The sequence below is a fragment of the Nannospalax galili genome, unplaced genomic scaffold, assembly GCF_000622305.1.
Source record: "Nannospalax galili isolate Female #2095 unplaced genomic scaffold, S.galili_v1.0 scaffold281, whole genome shotgun sequence".
NCBI lineage: Eukaryota > Metazoa > Chordata > Mammalia > Rodentia > Spalacidae > Nannospalax > Nannospalax galili.
The window spans coordinates 319,244-341,854 of record NW_008349068.1 but is presented as its reverse complement, the minus strand read 5'-3'; the positions used below and the strand labels follow the sequence as shown (position 1 = coordinate 341,854).

Below are 22,611 nucleotides of genomic sequence, written 5' to 3'. Positions count from 1 at the left end.
CTTTAGAGTCAGAAATAACTTGATTTTACTTCTGGTTGTGTTTCTGAGAAGTAATGGCATTTCAGGCAACTTGTTTAACCTAAAGTCTGGAAGCCGCCACAGGAAAGTTCACCTTGTTTGGTTATTGTGATAGAGATAATTAAACCCATGTCACATAAAACACTAAAGGCTTTCTGAACTAACACATGTAAAGTCCTTAATATTGTAGAAACTAAGGCTAAACCGCCTTTTTTATGTCACCTCTATAAAAGTTTCGTCACAGTAAAAAAAATTAAAATTGAATTTTCTGAGAGAATAAATATTCAAAATGAAGAGATTTAGCATTTCATAGGCATATACTTACTGAAGGTGAACTATTTAGAATATAAAATGTATCTTTGGGGAAAGAAAAGGGAATCCTTAACAATTCCAAAATATCAAGATTAAGCAATTTGAGGCAGTAAACTTATCTTAAAAGAACTTTGAGTTTGGGTGAAGTAAGGACAAAGCAGGAAAATAGCAATTAAAATACAATGGCGTAAGTACATAACTTCACAATTACTTTCAGGCTGGAGGTGCAGCTAGATGATAGAACACATGCCTGCCACACACCAGGTCCTAGATTCAATCCCCAGCACCACGCAACAAACAAATACAACAAAAACATTACTCTCACACTACCAATAAAATAAGTCCACATATTAGCTCTCTTTACCTATAGATTCAGTTGCTCTGGACATATTAAGTAGAAAATCCTAGAAATAATTTCTAAGTTTTACACTGTGTGCTGTTCTGAGTAGTGTGATGAAATCTCATGTAGTCCTGCTCTGTCCACAGTCCTCTTCTGCCTACCCAGGATGTGACTCTGACAAGAACTCCTTTGTCTTCTGCATGCAGCAGTATGGAGCTATGTCTGACCCAAGCCCCCTTGTGGATGAGAAGTAAAGGGAAAAAACAAAGCTTATGTAGGGCTTGGTACCATGTGGGTTTTGAAGAATTCACTAGAGTCCGGAATGCATGCTTCTAAGAGCCAGAAAAAGGGCCTGGACAAGTGTTAAAGGCGGCTCCAGCACAAAGCCAATCTACAAACTCCGGAGTGATTTTTTTTTTTTTTTTGCTCTTTCCTTTTTCTCCTTTTCTCTTCTGTTTGGCTTCGAGCACTACAGGTAATCTGCCAAAACCCTAGCTGAGCACTAACCTAAAGAGGCAGATACTTCTGCAGCCACACATGACAAACAGTACAGACTCTACAGTTTAGTAAAGACACTAAATAAGCAACTAACGCAATCACAGTCAAGAAAGTGGAAAATCTGATTTCAAGAGCTACCACATTTGTAATATTTAATGTGTGTAGTTTTAAATTTTAAAAAATGAGGCATAGAAAGAAGAAATCATGGTAGTTCTCAGGCAAGCACAGAGTTCAAAAAAAGGTCTGAAAATATAAAAATGACAAGGGACATGTAGTGTACTTTAGAACTATAGTTCTTTAAGAATTCTTAAAACTGAGTAATAAAAACCCAGTAAAATATGGGAAAAAGATCTGACATCCACTAAAAATATATATATGAATGGCAAATAAGCACATGAAAAGATGTTTGGTCACATTAATTATTAGGGAAATACAAATTAAAAACACAGACATACCACAGTGACACAATGGAATGACTCAAGATGGACCAAAGCTAGCCACTGCGGATGTGAAGCAATGCAAATCTCAGACTCCCAGTGGAATGTAAAATGGAATCACACTGAAAAATAGCTTGGCAGTTTCTTCAAAAGTTAAACATGGGGCTGGAGAGAGAGTTCAGAGTTTCAGAGCACTGGCTGTTCTTCCAGAGGACCCAGGCTTGGTTCTCAGCAACCACATTAGTAGCTAACAACCATCCTAGAACCAGTTCCAGGGGATCCAGCACACTTTTCTGACCTTCACAGGCACTGCAGGACATGGTGCACTTACATACATGCAGGCAAAACACTAATTAATACACATAAAATAAAAAAATAAGTAAATCAAAAAAAAATTTTTATGGGGTTTCTGGCTACTCAAATGTTCCCCCATCTGAAGAGGTAACCCTAAAATATTTTAAAGATTAGATAAAAGCTCCCAAATACTTTCAACATTTTTGGCCTTTGGAATGGAGTATGTTGCTAAGAGGCCTAAGGACATTGTGAGTTTTAGCCAAGAAACTGGCTACTTTACTTTGGGGTCTTTTTACCCTAACTACCTAACCAATTCCTACTTCCTATTCTTATCACACCATCCTCTGAAGAGGTTACTCAGCTCAAAAACATTTTTAAAGTTAAACACATCTATTATATGACCCAACCAAACCACTCCTATGTATTTGTCTGCCCATCAAATAAAATATACACACACAAGGATTTATTCATGAATGTTCACTGCAGTCCATTTGTGATGACCAACTATAAATAATCAAAATTCATGACAGCAAATAAATAAATAAACCATGGTAAATCCATATAATAAAACAGTAAGCAATAAAAGGAGGGAATTACTGATATATACAAGAATGTGGATAAACATCAAAATAATTATGCCCAGTAAGACCATTCAGGCAAAAAAGGATTGCATACTGTATGACTTTACACACACAAAATTCTAGAAAATGTAAACTAAGCTCTAGTGATAGAAACCAGACCACTTGGGAAAATGATGTGAGCCCACGAGCAAAGGGTTGGAACATAAAAGAGCTTGAAGAAACTCTAGGGGCTGATGGAGGACTAGTGATAAAATCCTCAGTGTGGTAGTCAAAACTTAAATTGCACACTTTAATAATGTACAGTTTATTGTATACCAACTATATCCCAAATAAAACTATTTAAAAAGCAAAAGTAGGGAGGGAATCATGCTCTCCTGTACAAAGTCTTTCAAAACATAAACAAGGAAAGCCTTCCTCTTTATTTCATGAGCCTAGAATAACCTTAATACCAAAATCTGACTGAAGTATTATAAAGAAAATTATATGCCAAGTTCCCTTGTGAACACGGATGTCAAAATTTTTAACAAAACATAGGCAAATTAAATCTGGCTGTACATAAAATAGTACATCACTATCAAAATCAGCAAAGATCAAGGCGGGGGGGGCGTGAAACAGAGAGAAATGGAAGCATTAATATTAGCTGAAACTAGAAAGCAAAGGCCAGGAATGTGGTTGAATGGTAGAGCACGTGCCCTGGGAGGAAAAAAAAAAAAAAAGGAAAGAAATAAGTAAAATAAATAACATGAGGAAAATGGTTAAAGGCTCTTAGAAAACAATAAAATTGAAAGATCTTGTACCAGTTATCTACTTAGGGTTTCCTGAGCTATAAATTCACTCTTTGTTTTGTCTGCTTTGTAAAAACAGGCCTGCATCTGCTAAATATTTTTCTTCTGCTCTGTGGTATGATGCTAAGCTTTCCTAGCAGACGGTACTTGAGAGACATTTGTAGAAAGAAATTATGCTACCAGGTTGCCCTGCACCTGCTCAGCATGCTTCTGTAATGCCTTCAGCTTTCCAGGGCCAGCCTCCCGCAGTGCCACTTCATCAGCTCTGAGCAAGAGCCTAGAGCTGGCAGCACCTCCTGCAGTGACTCAAGCTCCCTTCCCTTGGCTGTCACAGGCTACTTCAGCCAGCACCATCAGTACATGGCTAACAGCCATCCACTTGGAAAGCTGTGCTTCCTGGGGAAGACATCTCTCTATGAACAGGTCCCCCACCACCCTTGAGTGCAGCACACTAATAGGTGATTTTCAGTAAGGGGCAGAAGAAGAGCCATTTGTGTGGTACCACAGAAACTTCCTTGCCATTCACAGCTATCACCCCATTCGACAGGGACAGGATGTCATCCTGGGGAGAAGCTCTCCTAGAGCCCTCTCACATCCCTGGCATCTGTATCTGCTCCTCGATGTGCCAGTTTTACATTTTTCAGAGTTCTCTTTATTCTAATCAGGTACTCTCTTATTACTCCAATCCCATTATAATTGTTATAATAAACTTTCTCTATTTAATTAATCATGAGCTTCCACTATCCTGATTGGACTCACTGACAAAGACGTCTAGAAATACTAAATCAGGAAAAAATGATGAGCTGGTAAGATGGCTCAGTGGATAAAGGCACCTGCTGACACAACCTGAATTTGAATCTGAGAACTTATATAGTAGAAGGAGAGAACCAACTCCCACAGGCTGTCCTCTGATTTCCACACTAGCATCATGGCACACGCCCACACACATATACACAAACAAATAAATGCTAAAAAAATTGTTTTCAAGAAAAATGAGAGAAGTCTAATGAGTTGGATCAGTGAGTAAAGGTGCTTTTTCTGCCAAGTTGGACAGCCTGAATTTGATCCCTGGGACCCACATAGTGAAAGGAAGAGAGCTGACTTTGGAAAATTGCTCTTTAACCTACACACTCATGTGGCTAACATGCACCCCCCCACTAAATAAATAAATGTAATAAAAAAATTAACGAGAGGAGTCAGGCATGGTGGATCACATCTATAATCTCAGCATTCCAAGAACCTGAGGCAAGATGACTGCCATAAATTGAACAGTCAGCCTGGGCTACACAGCGAGTTCCATGGCAACCTGGGCTACAGAATGAGACCCTGTCTCAAAAAAAGAAAAAGAAAAAGAGAGGGGGAAAGAGAGAGAGAATAAGAATGTACTATTGATCCCAAAGTCATTCAAAATGTAGCAGAATATCTGCCAACTAAAACATGCAAAGACATGAAAGCTATTAAAATTAGAAAAGGAGAAATAACTTATAAATTGCAAATACCATGATAAACCACTAGAGTTAGTAAGAGACTCCATCAGAGTTACTATGAGGTTAATATGCAAAAGTAAATTGTACATACCTGCAACAGAAAAAAAGTAAAATTTAGTATGGTAGCACCTGCCTTGAATCCCAGCACTCGGGAGGCAGAGACAGGCAGATCTATTTGAGTCCAAGGCCAGCTGGGGCTACAGTGAGACTCTGTCACAAAAAGACACACACAGAAAAATTTAAAAAGCAGTATCATTTGTGATAGCATGAAAAACACAGTAAATAGTCAAGGGTAGTGGTTCATCCCTGTAATAGTAGCATTTAGAAGACTGAAGCATGAGGATCCAACGTTCAATGTTGGACTATCTCAAATACACACACACACATGCACACGCCACGCACACACGCACGCACGCATGCCTGCCCCAAACTACTTAAGAATTGATGTATGATAAGGGTAATATTACAGTACAATGGAGAAAGAAGTCTTTTCAATAACTTATGCTGTGTTAACTAGATAACTATGTAGGAAAAAATGTTAATCTCCCTATTGTTCTTAATAATTCAAGGAATTGGAACTGGAGCGATGGCTCAGCAGTAAGAGCACTGGCTACTCTTGTAGCTGGGTTCAGTTCTCCAAACATGCCTATTAAGTTCCCAGCACCCACATGGCAGCTAATAACCACTAGTAACTCCACTTCCAGGGGATCTGATGCCCTTTTCTGGCATCCATTATAAGCACTGCATGCACAGGTCACTTCCATACATGCAGGCAAAACACACGTACACATTAAATAAAAATAAATAACAATTTAAAATCTCAACATTAATTCATTCGACTTAACTTTGTCCTTAGTTACTAGTACAAATTAGACACGTTTCATGTATTTAATGGCCATTTACATTTTCCTCTGTGTGGTAAATGCTTACTTCTTTAACCATTTTTTGGGATTACCTTTTTACTGGGATTTACCTTTTTCTTAACATTGTGAAAGAGCTTTTTCACATGGCTAGTTTTTCAGTGATGTACAGGTCAGTTACACAACTATGTTGGTAGTCTTTCGCTTTTCTTTTCTTTTCTCTTTTAAAACAAGTTGAGTTGTTTCAAAAAACTTGTTTCTTTTATGCTCGGTGTGATGTCACGTCTGTAATCCAAGCACTTGGGAGGCAGAGGCAGGAGGATCTCTGTGAGTTCAAAGCCAGCCTAGTCTACATAGTGACTTCCAGGGCAGCTGGGGCTACAGGGAAATCATGTCTCAAAAAGACAAAAACAAAAAACAAAGAAACAAAAAAAACTTGTTTCTTTTAAAACAAGTTTTCTTTATATCACAATTTGAGTTGGGATTTGTTCATTGATCCATTTGTTTTGTAGTACTCGGCAAAATTATGCAAATATTACAACTGACTCACATAGCATTGTCTGTTCTCTAGGCAAGCAAATCTGGTGTATTGCTAGATTATATGAATCCCTTTTAGTGTGTGAATGCTGGTTAGTACAGGTAACAGTTCTAATGAGCCTCATTTGCTAATTCAGCATTACACATTAATTTTCTATTAGCACAAATGTCAAACAAGAAGACAAATGTTTCCCTTTCCTAATATACATCTTTTAAATCTCTCCTCAAGCTGCGTCATGTGTGATCAATGTACATTTACATGAATGGCAGAGTTGCCAACTGGTTTCAGTGACTGAATAACAGGAGAATGCCTATGCTGCAATACTGTTACCAGCTATCCTTATATGATATAAATCACATACATGTAATACGTAAACTTAAAACCTCCAAACGTGTGCCTATTAATCATGCATTCTAAATAAGGATACAATGACTTACAGGCATCTTCAGGATGACCACATTAAAATATTATGGTAATTTTGACTAACATTAACATTGTATGACAGAAAAAGAAACCTGAAGTTATACCTGGAGGCAGTCCTAAATTCAACAGGTAAGATTTAGAATTTATTTGTTGTTTGTTTGCTGAAACAAGAGTCTCACTATGTAGCCCAAGCTGACCTCAAATTCTCAACCCTCCTCCTGCCCCTGCCTCCCAAGTGCTAGTATTACATGCATGCACCATGATAGCCAGCCTTAACATATAGAATTTTGGAATACATATGAGTTATTCAGAAAAAATACACAGTTTCTTTTTCAAAAAATCTTTAGGTATTTATTAATTATTGTGAGATTATTAATATTTGAAAGAAGTGATTTTTTTGAAGCAAGTGATTTTAATTCCACCTCGCATTAGGATATTAACTGTGATACTAAGAACATATAATAAAATTATCCAAGCAAAGCTACATCCCAGGGGAGGAGAACCAAGTTACAGAGAAGCAACTTAGCCTGTGGATAAGTACATAAGCTCTGTCTGATAGCAAACTGCTTGATATCAATGATATCAAATCTTAATCCTACTATTTATTAGTTGTATGATATTGAACAAGCTACTTAACCATTTTGTTTCTTCATCTGTAAAAAGGGGAAGAAAACGTTACTTATCTATAAAAGTCTTGAAGAATAAATGAAGTTAATATAAGCTGCTAAATCAATTAACAATTTTGGCTACATATATTTTTACTATTCTATCAGTTAAGGAGAGTCTGGACAATAGTCATAAATTCTAAAATCCAGAAAGTACTTGCTTTATTAGAATATGGCCCAAAGTCACAGAAAAAAAATAGTATGAAAACACAGAAGAGAGAAAGTACACTCTCAGAATTAAAATGTAGCTTTATACACAGCCTCGAGGCAAAGATGGTCAGGACAGGAAGGAGTTGGAACATACAGGATCAAGTCAAGATCAGTCATTAGACCACAAAACGCAGGTCTGGACCAAAAACACCAAAAAGCCAAGAGTCTTCACTTGGCGACATGAAGCACACAATGTATTTTAAGGTAGCAAGTCCTCCTTGCTGACTAATCAATCGCTCAACTGCATTCATTTGTTTATTTTCTGAGACAGGAGTTTTCATAAATTGCCTAGTCTAACTTCAAACTCACCATCTTCCTATGATCCCAATAGTACACAGTAATATATGTACATATATATGGTGAAGTTGTGGTTTCTTTATACGGTTAGCTTTTCCATATTTTCTGTAGTATTCACATATCTTACTTTTATAAATTACATTACTTTAAAAGGGCAAAGATGGGTAGGTAGTCTCTGGACAAAGGAAGAATTCTTAGGGTTAGGCAGCAGAGCACTTACCTATGATGTGTGAGGCCCCTGGATTAATAGCAGCACTGCAAAGGGTAGAGGGAGGAGGGGAAAAAGGAAAGAGAAAGAAAAATGGATTCCTTAAGATTTAAAATCAAGAGAAAGTTCTGACGTGGATAGGGTTTGTTGGTAAAGGATTAGAAATGGGAGGGAGCTAACATGTTAGGGATGTTAATCTCAGCAAAGCAGGAAGCAAAAACATCTGTGGAGACACAGAGCAGTCTGGTAATACACAGGACCTTTAGCAACATAAGGGAAATAGTTTGTGTTATAGTTTGAATAGGAAATGTCCTCCCAGAAAGTTCATGTATTGAAGGCTTGGTCCCCAGTTAGTGGCACTATGGAGAAGTGACTGGATCATGAGGGCACTAAATTTATGAATGGGCTAATCTATTACTAAGTTCATACTGAATGGGCTATTGTGAGGCAGAGACTGATTAGAAGTAGGTCACCAGGAGTGTGTCTGTGAAGGTGTGTCTTGTCCCTGGCCCGTCTTGTCCTTCTCTTCTTCATAGCTGCCATCATCATCACACTAGCAGCTTTCTTTCACCGTGCCTTTCCACCATGATGCCTCTGTATTGCCACAGGCCTAAGAGCAATGGTACGAGTCATGGGCTGAAATCGCTTATACCATCAACCAAAATAAGCCCTTCCTCCCTTAGTTTTCTTCTCTGATACTGTGCCACAGCAACAAAACTGAATAATACAGTATAGATTGGTACTGTACTCAGACTTTGTACTTGCAAAACTTCCTCAGGATGTCAGGCTCCCCTCCCAGTGATTCAGGATATCCAAGCAGGGCCCAATAATCTATACTTTTAGCAAAAGAGTGTCTTGTATCATGCTTTAGGAAACATTGGCTTAAGAGTCTGGCTTAATGGGATAGGAAGTTGGCTCAGTGAATAGAGTGTGAAGATTCAATTTGGATCCCCAGAACCCAAACAAATGTCAGACAGGAGTGGCGGCCTACTTTTAATCCCATCATTCAGTGGGCAGAGACAGCAGACCTCTGAAGCAAGTTGGCTAACTAGACTAGCTAAATCAGCCAGTTCCATGTTTGGCAAGAGACCCTGTCTCAGTATATAAGGTGGAAAATGATCAAGGAAGACACACATCATCAACCTCTGGTGTCCACACACATATGCACATACACTCTCACACACATGTGCACGCACACATACATATATGCACAGAGTCTGTCCTGAAAACAATGAAAAAAAATCAACTAGCAGAGAAAAACTTCGTATTTCTCTATTTCCATCATTCTAACTTACCGTGAGTCTACACAGTAAGACTTTTGTTTTCCTTTTGGTTTTGTGTTTGCTTTTGTTTGTTTTGTTTTAAATTTTCAGGAGAATAAAAAATCAGCTTGAAAAACAGGTAAGAAAAGAGTAACAAGTGCAAGATACATCAACGGTTTAAAATGCACCATAAATACTATTATCAACATTGCAAGAGACCACACTAAACCTCTTACCACCTTACCTTCAGCAGGAGAGGAAAATTGCTCTGCAGAGAATTAGTCACACCATTTTCATACAGTTTCCTCCTCATGTGGCTTTCACGCACACTCCCACCACCAGATGGATACCTTAGGAGTGACTTTAGCATAGTTTCAAAAGGGTCCACTGAAATACAGATTCAGTATTTCTAAATTAATCATTCAAAAGGAAAAAAAATCCAACAAGAGAACAGAGATCAAAGAGGTAAAGGATGACAGCTGAGAACACAGCCAATTTCTTCACAACACTGCTAATAGTCTTTCATAAATCTGAATTTCTTCTTTTTTTTTTTGGTCTTTTTGAGACAGGGTCTCCCCGTAGCCCCAGCTGTCCTAGAACTCACTATGTAGACCAAGCTGGCCTTGAACTCACAGAGATCTGCCTGCCTCACCTCCTGAGTGCTGTGATTAAAGGCATGCGCCACCACGCCTGGCTAAATCTGAATAATTTAAGAGTCAATGAAAACTGGCAAAACCAACCTGACTTAGAATTCCACTGTCAGTCATTAATATGTGCATAAAATTTCTACCTATATGATTACACATGACTACCAATGAAAAGTCCTTTCCACTAATTTTAAAGCAAAATGGGTAAGTTTGTGTGTTATTTTCAAGTTAGCCATCTGAGTTTAGTTTTCTTCTCCTTTCTCTATTCCTTTAATGGCTGTACTATTTGCATACGTGTTACTAAAAACAATTTAAGCAACACAAAAAAATATAAAGTAAAACTCACCCTAAATCTCATTCACTGTTAACATCCTTTTTTTTTTTTGAGACAGGGTCTCCCTGTAGGCCCAGCTGGCCTGGAATTATGTAGGCCAGGCTGGCCTTGAGATCCACCTGCCTCTGCCTCCTGAGTGCTGGGATTAAAGATACTCAGTGAAGACTTTTATAGTGGTCATCATCTCTTCTTTTTTATAAGAAACATTTTATTTATTTATTTTTTGTCTTTTTGAGACAGAGTCTCCCTGTAACCCCAGCTGTCCTGGAACTCACTATGTAGACCAGGCTGGCCTTGAACTCACAAAAATCCGCCTGCCTCTGCCTCCCAAGTGCTGAGATTAAAGGCATGCACCACCATGCCCGGCTTATTATTTTTATTTACACATATAAGCGCATTGCTTGCATGTGAGAAAGTGCAACCCGGTCATGCAATGTCCACAGAGGTTAGCAGAGGATGTCAGATCACCAGGAACTGGTGTTAGGATAGTTGTTAACTGTCATGTGGGTTCTGGGAATCGAACCTAGATCCTCTGCAAGAGCAGTCAGTGCTCTTAACTGCTGAGTCAACTCTCCAGCACCCCCCACATTTAAATCAAGTATTCTTTTTTAATAAAGATTTATTTTTTATGATGTGTGGTTGTGAGCTGCCACATGGGTACTGGGAACCAAACTCAGGTCTCTGCAAGAGTAGTATGCGCTCTTAACCACTGAGCCATCTCTCTAGACCCCTGTCATCATTTCTTAACAGATACAGAAAATTCTGTCCAATTTCACAAAGAACTGCATTCCCTTGTTTTAGAACATTCCTCTTAGCTCATCAGTGTGGTGACTTGAACAACATTCACCTCTTCCCTCAGTAACCAAGCCTTACACTGAGAATTCTGAAGGGCTCATGCTTCACTTTACTCATTGAGCTTTCTGAAAGGGTCATTTTTGCATGTTGCAGAGTTAAGTGACAGAAATCAGCACAATCTGGAGTCGGATTGCCTGGTTTCAAGTTCCTGCTCCATTAATTGTATGACTTTAAGCAAATGACTTAACCTCTATGTACCTCAGTTTTCTCTTCTATAAAACCCTTGTTTTTATAGAACCCTTGACTCATAATATTTTCTTTATGAAGTTTTCAATGTGAATTAAGTAATATCAGTGAGGCTGAATGTTTTTCAGCTGTTTACTGGCTATTTGTGTCTCTTCCTTCTTAACAAAGCATTAGTTTTTGGTCCATTATTTTCTATAAGGGCATTTTAATTTTCTTATCATTTTTTACTATGTATTTTATTAATTTTTCTTTATTCTTGAGAACTTCATACATACACACATACAGTGAAGCATAATCATATCCATCCCTTATTACCCCCCTCCAAGTACCCCCAAAGTCTGTATATATACACACATATATACATATATATAACTGAAGAGTAAACAGTTCTCATTCATTTCTCTTATTACTTTTAAAAACTAGTATACAAAGTAATGGATTTCATACACACTTAATTCTTGTTGCTCCTCCCCTCCCCCACCCCTGTTCTGCTCCTGATGTCACCATCCTCCCCACAGTGACCCCCTTGTGTTCTTGCCATATATATTTTATTATCCTCTTTTTTTCTCTCCTCCCCACTCAGCCCCAAGATGTATTTTTCTCCGCTGTTGGTCCCCTTTCATTTCTTTTTTAAACATATTCATGTTATCTATTTAACAGAAATACAGTAATCACTTATTATACACTACGTGTAGTAATGTGTGGCCAATACTTTCCCAGATCTCATCCATTCTTTTCAATGTTTTTTGTTTATTTGTTTTAAGTGTATTGAGGAAAACCATCTTTTATTAAAGTTCTGAGGTTTAATCTATAGATGGCTTCATCAATGCTGGGCAAAGTGCTCTATCACTGGGCTACATTCCCAGGCCTAGAAATTTCTATTTTTATACTAGACAAATTTATTTACCTTGGGCATTCTGGTTCCTAAAATCTCGAGTCACTATAAGACAATTTAACTATTTAACCATGTTTTCTTCTATTATTTTAATGACTTAATTATTTGAAATGTATTTATTTATTTTTATGTTGTTTTGGTCTCACTATGTAGCCCCAGCTAGTTTTGTTTTGTTTTGAGCCATAGTCTCTCACTATGTAGCCCCAGCTGGTCTAGAACTCACTATATAGACCAGGCTGGCCTCAGACTCAGAGCACTCCACCAGCCTCTGACTCCTGAGTACTAGGATTAAAGGCGTGTGCCACCATGGCTGGCTATTTTTTTATTTTTGATATATGTGCATGTGTGTTCAGGCATGCAGGTGCACATGCACATGTAGAAACCAGAGGTCAGCCTCTGTTGTTACTCCTCAGGAGTCATTTACCTTGTTTATTGAGAGAGGGTCTCTCACTGGCCTGGGGCTTGCCGATTTAGCTAGGCTGCCTGGTCAGTGAGCCCTGGGAATCTGTCTGTCTCTACCTCTCCAGGCCTGGGACTGACCACACCCAGCTTTTTTTTAAGGACTCTGGGGATTGAACTTGGGTCCTCATGCTTAAATATCATTAAGAACTTTACCAACTGAGTCCTTTTCCCAGCCCTGAGATTCACTTTGATACAAAAAATAAGACAGGGATTAAGATTAATTTTTTTCTAAATACTACTCAAGAAACATTTACAGTCTTTAAAAAAAATATTTATTTATTATTTTTATGTGTTGTGTGTATTGCCTGCATATAGGTAAGTGCACCCATGTCGTGAAATGCCCAGGGGGGCTGTCGGACCCCCTGGAACTGGAATTATGGATAGTTGTTAGCTGCCATGTGGGTGCTGGGATTCGAACCTGGGTCTTCTGCAAGAACAGCCAGTGTTCTTAACTGCTGAGACATCTCTCCAGCCCCTATAGTCTTTTATCATGTTCAAAAATGTAACCTTCATCAAATGCACTTGTCCACCCACTACTTACTACTCTAACCCTTTAGATTATACTGTACTATGTGACAATACAGGCATTTCTGTCATTAATACTCTTTAGTCCTTTCTTGGTTGCTCATATATAGTAACTCTTCCAGATGTACTCTGGAACTATTTTCTCAGGTTCCCCCCCTAAAAAAACATCCTGTTGTAATTTATAGTAGGTCTGTAATATGTATTTATAAATTAAAGAAAAATTCTTAACTTTACAATCTTGGACCTTATTAAATGAGGTAATAAGATTTTAATACAATGCCTAACACACAGTACAAAGCATCCTATAAATATTAGCTGTTCCTATTCAAGAGCACTATATAATTCCTTCTTTATAAACATTCTTCAAAGATAAGGATCAACTAAGTAAAAAGAAAAGTTAACTTACAGGTCTTACTGGGGTTGATATGCTGCCTCAGAACATCAACAGTGCCCAAACTAACCACAAGGCGCCTGCCAAACCAGAAAGAGACCACAGGCCCGTATCTTTGATGCAAATTAAGGAGGAACTCATGCAAACTTCCACTGTTCACAATGTCTGGAAGATTACCATCTCTGATAAAAGAACAACATTTAATACAATCAATTGAACTCAGAAAAGATCAGAAAAACCACGGTTGACACTGAGTTAACTGTGTCAATAGATGAAAGGTGGAGGTTCATAAAACTGAAATAATTGTAAAACTCCAAGCTCGATTACATTCACCATATTGCTATTTCTTTTTAAAATTTTCATTTTGGGGGCTGGAGAGATGGCTCAGTGGTTAAGGGCACTGAGTGCTCTTGCAGAGGACCCAGGTTCGATTCCCAGCACCTACATGGTGGCTACGAATAGTCCTTAACTCCAGTTCCAGGGTAATCCGAAGCCCTCTTCTGACCTCTGTGGCATTGCGTGACTCAGATGCACTCACATACATGCAGGCAATACACTCATACACATAAAATAAAAATAATAAAATATTAAAATTTTTTTCATTTATTTTTATTTTATGTGTATGAGTGTATTGCCTAAAATGTAAGTGCACCTGTGTTGTGCAATGCCTGAGGACAGAAATGGGCATCAGATCCCAAGGAACTGAAATTACAGACAGTTGTTAGCTGCCATGTGGGTACTGGTCACATATACCCAGAAACCCAGATTTTCTGCAAGAGTAGCCAGTGCTCTTCACTGATGAGCCACCTCTCCAACCTCATATTGTTATTTCTATGGTTGCATTTAGATATGGATTTTTCTGAGAATTTTGAGAATTCATGACACCTCAAAACCAAATAAGAAAGCCACACAAGGAAGGCCTGGTAGAGGACTGGACAACTACTCAGCTTTTATAATGCTTCTTCTACTTAGTGATGGGTGTCCCCACAGCCTGAAGAAATCCTAAGATTAGCGATGACAGGTTGTTTTCCTTTCCTTCTATCTTAATTCTGTCCTACTTTTAGCATTCTCTAGCAAAGAGAAAGCGAAAGCAATTAACATACAGCCTTCTTTCAGGTCTTAAGAAAGTTTAGGTGGCATGCAGAGAGATAAACTTGAAGTAACAAAGGAATTTATGAGAGTCATCTAAAATATATAGTCTAGGGCTGAGGAAAGCACAGCACTTGCTTAACTTGCTTGAGGTCTTGTGTTCTGTCTCCAGCACCATTGAAAGGAAAAAGAAAATATTGTTTTAATACCAAAAAGGAAGAGTTGCTCTATTTAAAAATTACTTACTTTTCTTCAGTTGGTGTAATCCCTGGAATTCCTGCAGCTTGTCGGGAAGCCTTAATGAAAAGAATTTTAAAATGACTTAGTAGAATGAATTATCATATATCTTAGAAGTTTAATGTGTTTAAATGAGTTAAACAGAACTGTAAAAATGGCTTTCCAATTTGACGACTTTGAGGAATTTTTTGTTTTTTTCCAATATTTTATTATTTTAAAAAAAATTATTGAGTTTTTGTGTACCTCATGCTGAATATCTTAATAATCTTTACACTCACTTCCTCATTGGCCCCTTCCCATAGCCCGCCCCCCACCAGAAATAAATATGAGGAATTACTTCTATATTAAAACAAAAATGATGGGCCCTTTGCATAGAAAAGAACTGCTTTAGTATTCTTCCTGTCAATGTTTCAAAAAGTAGTCTAAGAATTTAATAGCTGATCTGTATCAAAAATTAAATATGCTTTTTCTTTTTGTGTATATATGTATATGTGTGGGTATACATGTGGGTACAGGTGCACCTGTATGTGAGTGCATGTGCACATATGTGCACATCCATGTGGAAGCCAGAGGTCACATCGGGTGTTTTCCTCAATCACTCTCTGCCTTGGTTTCCTGTTTTTTGAGATGGGGTCTTACTCTGTTGACCAGGAACTATGTAGACCAAACCAGCCTCAGACTCAGAGATCTGCCTGTCTCTGCCTCCTGAGTAGTGGGACATGCCCAGTCTCTGCCTTTGTTTCAGGGGGACAAATCCCTCACTAGGACCTGAGTCTAATTGATTAAGCTAAACTAACTGTCCAGTGAACTCCAGGAATTCTCCTGCTTCTGCCTCCCCTGACTGGGATTACAAATGAGCTCTGCCATGCCCAGCTCTTCTTGTGTGCTAGAGAGCAAACATAGGTCCTTGTACTTCTTTGACAAGCACTTTACCAACTGAGCTATTGCCTCAGTACCTGTATCAAGTACATTTTTTTGTTTCTATTATTCTGAATCTATATATGGTCCCATCTGGTTTGGCTATAAAAAATGAAAAAAAAAAAGATCATTGTTTAGCTTACAATACATAATTCCTAAAATAAGCAGGTTCTTTCTAGTCAAATAATAAACAAAAGTCAGGTATGATGGCCTAGACCTATAAGCCCAGCATTCAGGAAGCTGAAGGAGGAGGCTCTCTCAAGGTCAAGGCTAGATAGTGCTACATAGCAATACCATATCTCAAAACAAAGCAAAACAAAGAATTTGGCAAAATACAGTATGATTGTTGTGGTCTGTTTCTGTTTTTATAGTTTATATATGGAAAGCCAGAAATGTTGACATGTGCCTACAATCCTAACACTCAAGAAGTAGAGGCAGTTTGGGTAAGAGGACAGCCTCCTGCATGACCAGAATTAGTATACTCAGAGGCAGGAAGGCTGGCTGAACACACCTGTAATCCCAGCACTTGGGAGTTCGAGGCAAGAAGATGAGGGGTTCAAGGCCACCCTTAGCTGCACAGTGAGTTCAAAGCCAGCCTGGGCTATATGAGGCCTTGTCTGAAAAGATATTAAAAAACAACAAAAAAAAAACGGGCTGGAGGGATGGCTCAGCAGTTAAGAACACTAGCTGTTCTTGCAGAAGACCCGGGTTCGAATCCCAGCACCCACATGGCAGCTAACAACTGTCCGTAACTCCAGTCCCAGGGGATCCAACAGCCTCTTCTGTCCTCTGTGGGCATTGCACAACATGGGTGCACTTACCTACATGCAGGCAATACACACATACATATAAAAAATAAAATAGCCGGGCGTGGTGGCACACGCCTTTAATCCCAGCACTCAGGAGGCAGAGGCAGGCGGATCTCTGTGAGTTCAAGGCCAGCCTGGTCTAAATAGCGAGTTTCCGGACAGCTGGGGCTACATGGAGACCCTGTCTCAAAAAATACGGAAAAAAAAATTAATTAATTAATTAAATAAAAATAATTAAATTAAAAAAAAAAAAACAGAGAAAAAGCAGCAGCTGCAGCAAAGGAACTCATTTCGCCTCTTCTACCATGTGAGCACAACCACACAAGCCCTTCTTAAAACCACTTTCCAATCCCCAAAACTGGAAGATAGCCTTCTGTTACTTATTAGCCACTGTTTATGGCATTTTGTTAGAGCAGCTCCAATGCACTAGATAAGACTTTTTGATTCAAGGAAGTCTTACCAGTCTTACAGTGAAGTGCTGATGTAAAACATATTGAGTAGTAAAATCAGTCACAACAAACTATTAGAGTGACAACCTCTAAGGTATGAACTCAGGGAAAGTGTGCAGATTTTAATCTTATAATTTCTACTAGGTTTATACTGGATGGGCGTTAGGCCAGTGTTAATTTTACATTAAGTATATATTATTCTGTGTGTGATATGTGCGGTGAGTGTGCCAGTGTGCATGACCATGGTGAGCATGCAGAGGCCAGAACAGGATGTCAGGTATCTTCTTCTAGGGCTCCTTGCCTTATTGCTTTTGAGAAAGGTTTGGCCAGAAAGCTCCCTCCCAGGATTTACCTATCTCTGCTCCCCAATGGGGTAGGGGAGTATAGGCATGCAAAAACATATCTGGCTTTTTATATGAGTGTTGGGGATTCAAACCCAGGTATTCACGTTTGCACAGGAAGTTCTTATACCCACTGAGTCATTTCTCCATCCTCTGATAAAATCTTTTAAAAAAATAATTCTTAAATACTTATTTTAAGGTGGACATGGTAGTGCATTCTTTTAATCCCAGAATTCAGGAGGCAGAGGCAAGCTGATCCCTGTGAGATTGAGCTAGACTGGTCTACATTAGCAAGTTCCAGGTCAGCTATAGCTACTGAGAGACCCTGTCTCAAAAAAACCAAAAAAAAAAAAAAAAAAAAAAATCAGTCTTATCTCTCCATCCCACATTCTACATTTTTCTACTTAACATCATATACACGAGGGCTGGAGAGATAGCTCAGAGGTTAAGAACACTGGTTGTTCTTGCAGAAGACCTGGGTTCAAATCCCAGCACCCACATAGCAGCTAACAACTGTCTGTAACTCCAGTCCCAGGGGATCTGACAGCCTCTTCTGACCTCCACGGGCATTGCACGATACGGGTGTACCTACTTACATGCAGGCAATACACACATCCACATAAAATTTTAAAAAATAATTTTGAAAAAAATCATATACACAAGTATTTATTTATGTATTTGTTTGGATACTTTGTTACACTGCTAGAATTATTTAATCATTTCCCAATTGTATTGCATAAAATATCTGGCCTATTAACTTTTGTTTGGTTTCTTTTCATAAGTGGTTACTAGGAAAATCTCTGCACAACTTTACTCTTTTACTGTTTTCCTTTCTCTGTCCCTCCACCCCCTCCATGAGGTTATATGGCCTCAAAAGAAAAATTATGGATTGATGGTATTAAGGAGTTTTAGCTTCCTCTAAATTACAAGCTTGGCATTCAATAAAAAACTGAGTAACTGGCATTTAATTGGTAGCAATGGAAGCCACAATATATAAACACTATCAAGTTTTAATGTTACAAATAGTGGGTGAAGGAATTGACCCATATTAAGGAAATGACAGCAGTATTAAAAATCTTTTATTTTCTAGGCTAAAATTATTTTTTATTTTTAATTATGTGTATAAGTGTACTGCCTACATGTGTGTAAGTGCACCCATATCATGCAATGTCTGAGGAGGTCAGAAGAGGGCATCGGAGGCCCTGGAACTGAAGTTACAGATATTTGTTAGCCTCCGTGTGAATGAAGGGAACCAAACTGCGACCTCTTCAAGAGCAGCCAGTGCTCTTAACCACTGAGCCATCACTCCAGCTCCATAACCTAAAATTATTAACAGCTGAAACAAGTTTCCTATTTCTCCTCAAAGGGGAGAGCCGAAGACACTCATCTGTATCCTGTTCCTCCTGAAATCCCAGTAAAATGAAACTGAAGAGGGCTGGAGAGATGGCTTAGTGGTTAAGAGCACTGACTGCTCTTGCAGAGGACCTGGGTTCAATTCCCAGCATTCACATGGTGGCTACAAACCGTCCTTAACTCCCGTTTTAGGGGAATCTGAAGCCCTCTTCTGATGTCCACAGCATTGCATGACACGGGTACACTCACACACATGGAGGTAATACACTCGTACACATAAAATAAAAATAATAATATTTTAAAAAAAGAAAGTGAAGAAATAAGGAAACAATAAAGTGAATGAAAGAGACAGCAATGGATGGACAATTCAACCAGTTCCTTCAAAGTGTTCAGCTAACTCAAGAGAACCTTGCAGTTGACAGAAACACTTCTTGAGGTCTGAAGAAGAGGATTTCTACACAAAGTAGTTCAATTTTCACTGTAGGAAGTACAATGACAGTATCAGACACAGGTGCTACTGTTTGGATATGAAATGGCCCCAAAGGCTCCATAGAGGCTTAGTCCTACCACTGTTTGAGGTGACTGGGTCAGAGGGCTCTAACTTCATCAATGATTAAACCACTGATGTATTCAAAGCTGAAAGATTAGAAGGTGAAGCCTAGTTACAAGAAGGTGTCACTAGGGGTCCTGCCTTGAACGGTTTATCTTGCCCCAGGCCCCTCCTTTCCTCTCTCCCTCTTGCTTTCTACTTCCTCACTGCCAAAAGTGAACAGCTTTCCTCTGCCATGCCCTGCCACTATGGTGTTTCTGTCTTGTCCCAGACCAAAAAGCCACAGACTGGAGTATTTGAAACGATAAGCCACAGTAAATCTTCCCTCCCTTACATAACTGTTTGTTATTTTATTAGCTGAGACAGTAAGATACAAGATTTGAATCGATGTTTAAAAGTCTGCACACAGATCCTTTAGGACCCTTAGCTATCTTCCTCCGTGCCTGTGATTACCACTTTTTCTGGAAGCAGACTCTAAGATTCCAGATTCAGTAACAGCTTAGATGGTGACAGGTAAGGATTTCATTCCTCTTCAAGCCTTCTCTCTTCACCAACGATCAACAATTTTGCTTCTGTTTCATTGGGAGAAAAAAAGAAAAAAAAGCAACTGGGAACAAACTTCTTTCCACATGACACTTAGGCAACTGCCTCCATTTGTTTCCTCATATCTACCTCCCTCTCTGTTCTATGAACTAAGCTCCCAACTGAAGGGCTCCACACCTGCACTAATTTCATCCCCTCACCTATCAAGAAATTGACTCTACCAATTCTGTTTTCTACAAACTGATCCCCCTCTTCATGACTTCCCAGTCTTCAACAGCATAGAAACATTCCATTAGAATTTCTCCCACCTAGAAAAATTCCCTTTCCTCCCTTCCCACTCCACAATCACTATACCCTTCACAACAAAGCTCTACAGAGCTGTGTATACTTAGTACCTCTCAGTCCACTCCAGTTAGATATCACCCTCTTCTGTCCACTGAAACTGCTCTTCTGGATTATCAGTGACTAAATTCTCAAGCTTTAGCTTTCATGACCCATTTGTCACATCTGACTTGGCCAGTTACTCTCTGCCTTCCTTTGGTCTGGCTGCTCCTTCTCAAGCTTCCTTGCATTTCCCCACTTCTCTTCAACACCTCAACCTCCACACAAAGAGAATTTGGAGCTTGGTCTGGGACATTGTCTCTCCTGTGCCTAAATTACTCAGGAGATTGGAACAAATTTTCTTGCTTTAAATACCATCCATACTCTGTCAGCTCCCAAATTCTATCTTTAGTCCTCTCCCGTAAATTCATCTGCAGATCTGATTAACGTCTCCACATCTCCACTTGGATATGTGATGAGCATCTCAAGCTTGCACAGCCAAACCAAACTTCTAATCTCTATGAATCCCCAGTAACTCCCACCAAAATAAAACCAAACAACACCTCTACTTTTACCTGGGGTCAACACATTCTTCCAGCTACCAGGCTGAAAAAAACTGGTGTTTCTCTTGCTGCCTAATAGGCTCACATTTTATATCCAACAGCACTATCTTCACAGTGGAGTAGGTCTCACCACTGTGCCACTATACCTCTGGTCCAAACGACACCATCTCTAATCAAAATGACTGTAATATCTCCCCAACTACTTATCTGTTTCCACTGTCCTAGCCCCGTAATTACGGTTTCTTTTTTTTTTAATTTTATGCATTATTTTTATGTGTATGCGTGTATTGCCTGCATGAAGATAAGTGCACCCATGTCGTGCAATGCCCACAGAGGACAGAAGAGGCTGTCAGATCCCCTGGGACTGGAGTTACGGACAGTTGTTAGCTGCCATGTGGGTGCTGGGATTCGAACCTGGGTCTACTGCAAGAACAACCAATGTTCTTAACCGCTGAGCCATCTCTCCAGCCCGGTTATGGTCTATTCCTAACACAGGAGCCAGAATGATTCTCATAAAATTTACCTAATAAAATTAGAGGAACTTTTTTTTTTGGGGGAAGTGAGGTCTCACCACATTGCTCAGGGTAGCTTCAAACTCAAGATCTTCCTGAGCGGCTAGGAAAGAGACATACCCAGCTTCTAAATTAAAATTTAATTTTCTTTTATCTGAAAATTCCTTGAGCCCCAAAGTTTGCATTTATGCAAAAAACGAATTCAAAACATTTTTCTGCACATTACCAACGAAATCCCATCTTTTCTAGTACATAAAATAAAAAATTTGAGACAGGGTATCATGTGGCCCAGGCTAGCCTAGAACTCCGCTGTTTAAGGATGACTCCTCCCTCCTTCGTCAACCCCTCGGAAAAAGGCAGGTTGATAAAGGATGGGAGACTTGGAGGTTCACCTGCCTTGCCTGGCTCACGCCCTAGAAGGTAGCGCAGCACGCTAGGCCTCCACCCATCAGCCCTCCGGGAGGCGCGCGAGGGTACCCGTCCCCGACTTTCCAGCAATGATGCCGGGACCGAAGACGCTGCGGGCAGCTCGGGAAACAGTTTCTCCCCTGAGGAGGTAGCCGAAGGAGTTTGGCTTTGGTGGGAGTCAATGCACTCAAAGCCACAAGAACTTCAGAGTACACTCGGGAAAGCTGCTCTGAGGGCCGAATGCAGGAGCAGACAGACCAGGACTCAGCTCCGCAAGCCCGGCCCAACCGCGAGGCGCGCTCATGCGCACAGGGCTCGCAGGCCCCGGGGTCGCCCCTCGGGCCCTCCTCGGGTGGGCGCGGGGCCGCTGAGCCCCCTACGGTTCAGTCGGCGGTTACCGGGTAGAGGTACAGCACGGCTCCCACTAGCGCCAGCAGGAAAGTCACGGCGAAGATCGCGAAGTCCAGCATGCTTCAGTCCTCAGCCACGTCTCTATCTTACGCTCAGGCAGCGACGCCGCGGCCTGGCCCGCCCGGGAGGCGGTGCTGGCCCTTCGGGTCCTAAGGGCGAATGGGCCGGGGGGTGGGGAGGTGGGGGGCGTGCCGGCCGGCGGGGAGAGAGCAATGGATAACCGAGTTGGCCGCGCCTGCGAGTAGATCGGGAGCATCCTGCCGAGAACGCTGCGCTGGCCCTACAGACAGGCTTTCCCGTAGATTGAAGATGAAAACCTCTAGCAGTGCGGGGCCCAGCAGTTTGGCCGGCAGGGAGCTCTTTAGAAAGATTTTCCATTCCCACCCTAGACCTACTGAGTCAGACCGCTCAGGGTACAACAATGTGCTTTCACAAAACCCTGTCGGAGCTAGTGTTAGAATCACTCCTACCTTGAGTGAAACTCAGGACCTAAGCTAACCTAACCAGGACGGGGATGGCTGAAGATGTAAGCACCGTTAGATGCTCCTTGTTTCTCAGAAGCATTCTGGCACATGTAGTTCTTTATGACACTTTCCT

The 22,611-nt window shown here is 40.1% G+C and overlaps 1 protein-coding gene across 4 annotated transcripts in view; it reads right to left on the bottom strand.

The window, feature by feature from the left end:
• The window catches only part of LOC103744423 (cytochrome P450 20A1), a 62,263-nt gene extending 40,109 nt beyond the window's left edge, over positions 1-22,154 (bottom strand). For 2 of the 4 annotated variants that reach the window (XM_008846158.3, XM_008846159.3), the window contains exons 1-4: positions 22,002-22,154; positions 14,846-14,895; positions 13,526-13,692; positions 9,460-9,602 (exon numbers count right to left, since the gene is read on the bottom strand). In XM_008846158.3, the coding sequence (XP_008844380.1) occupies positions 9,460-9,602; positions 13,526-13,692; positions 14,846-14,895; positions 22,002-22,073 (432 nt within the window). In that variant the 5' untranslated portion in view covers positions 22,074-22,154. Of the gene's footprint in view, positions 1-9,459; positions 9,603-13,525; positions 13,693-14,845; positions 14,896-19,709; positions 19,829-21,591; positions 21,800-22,001 lie in introns of those variants that run through there. The other 2 variants (XM_029569932.1, XM_029569933.1) reach the window with 2 other exon arrangements.
• Positions 22,155-22,611: the final 457 nt, after the last annotated feature.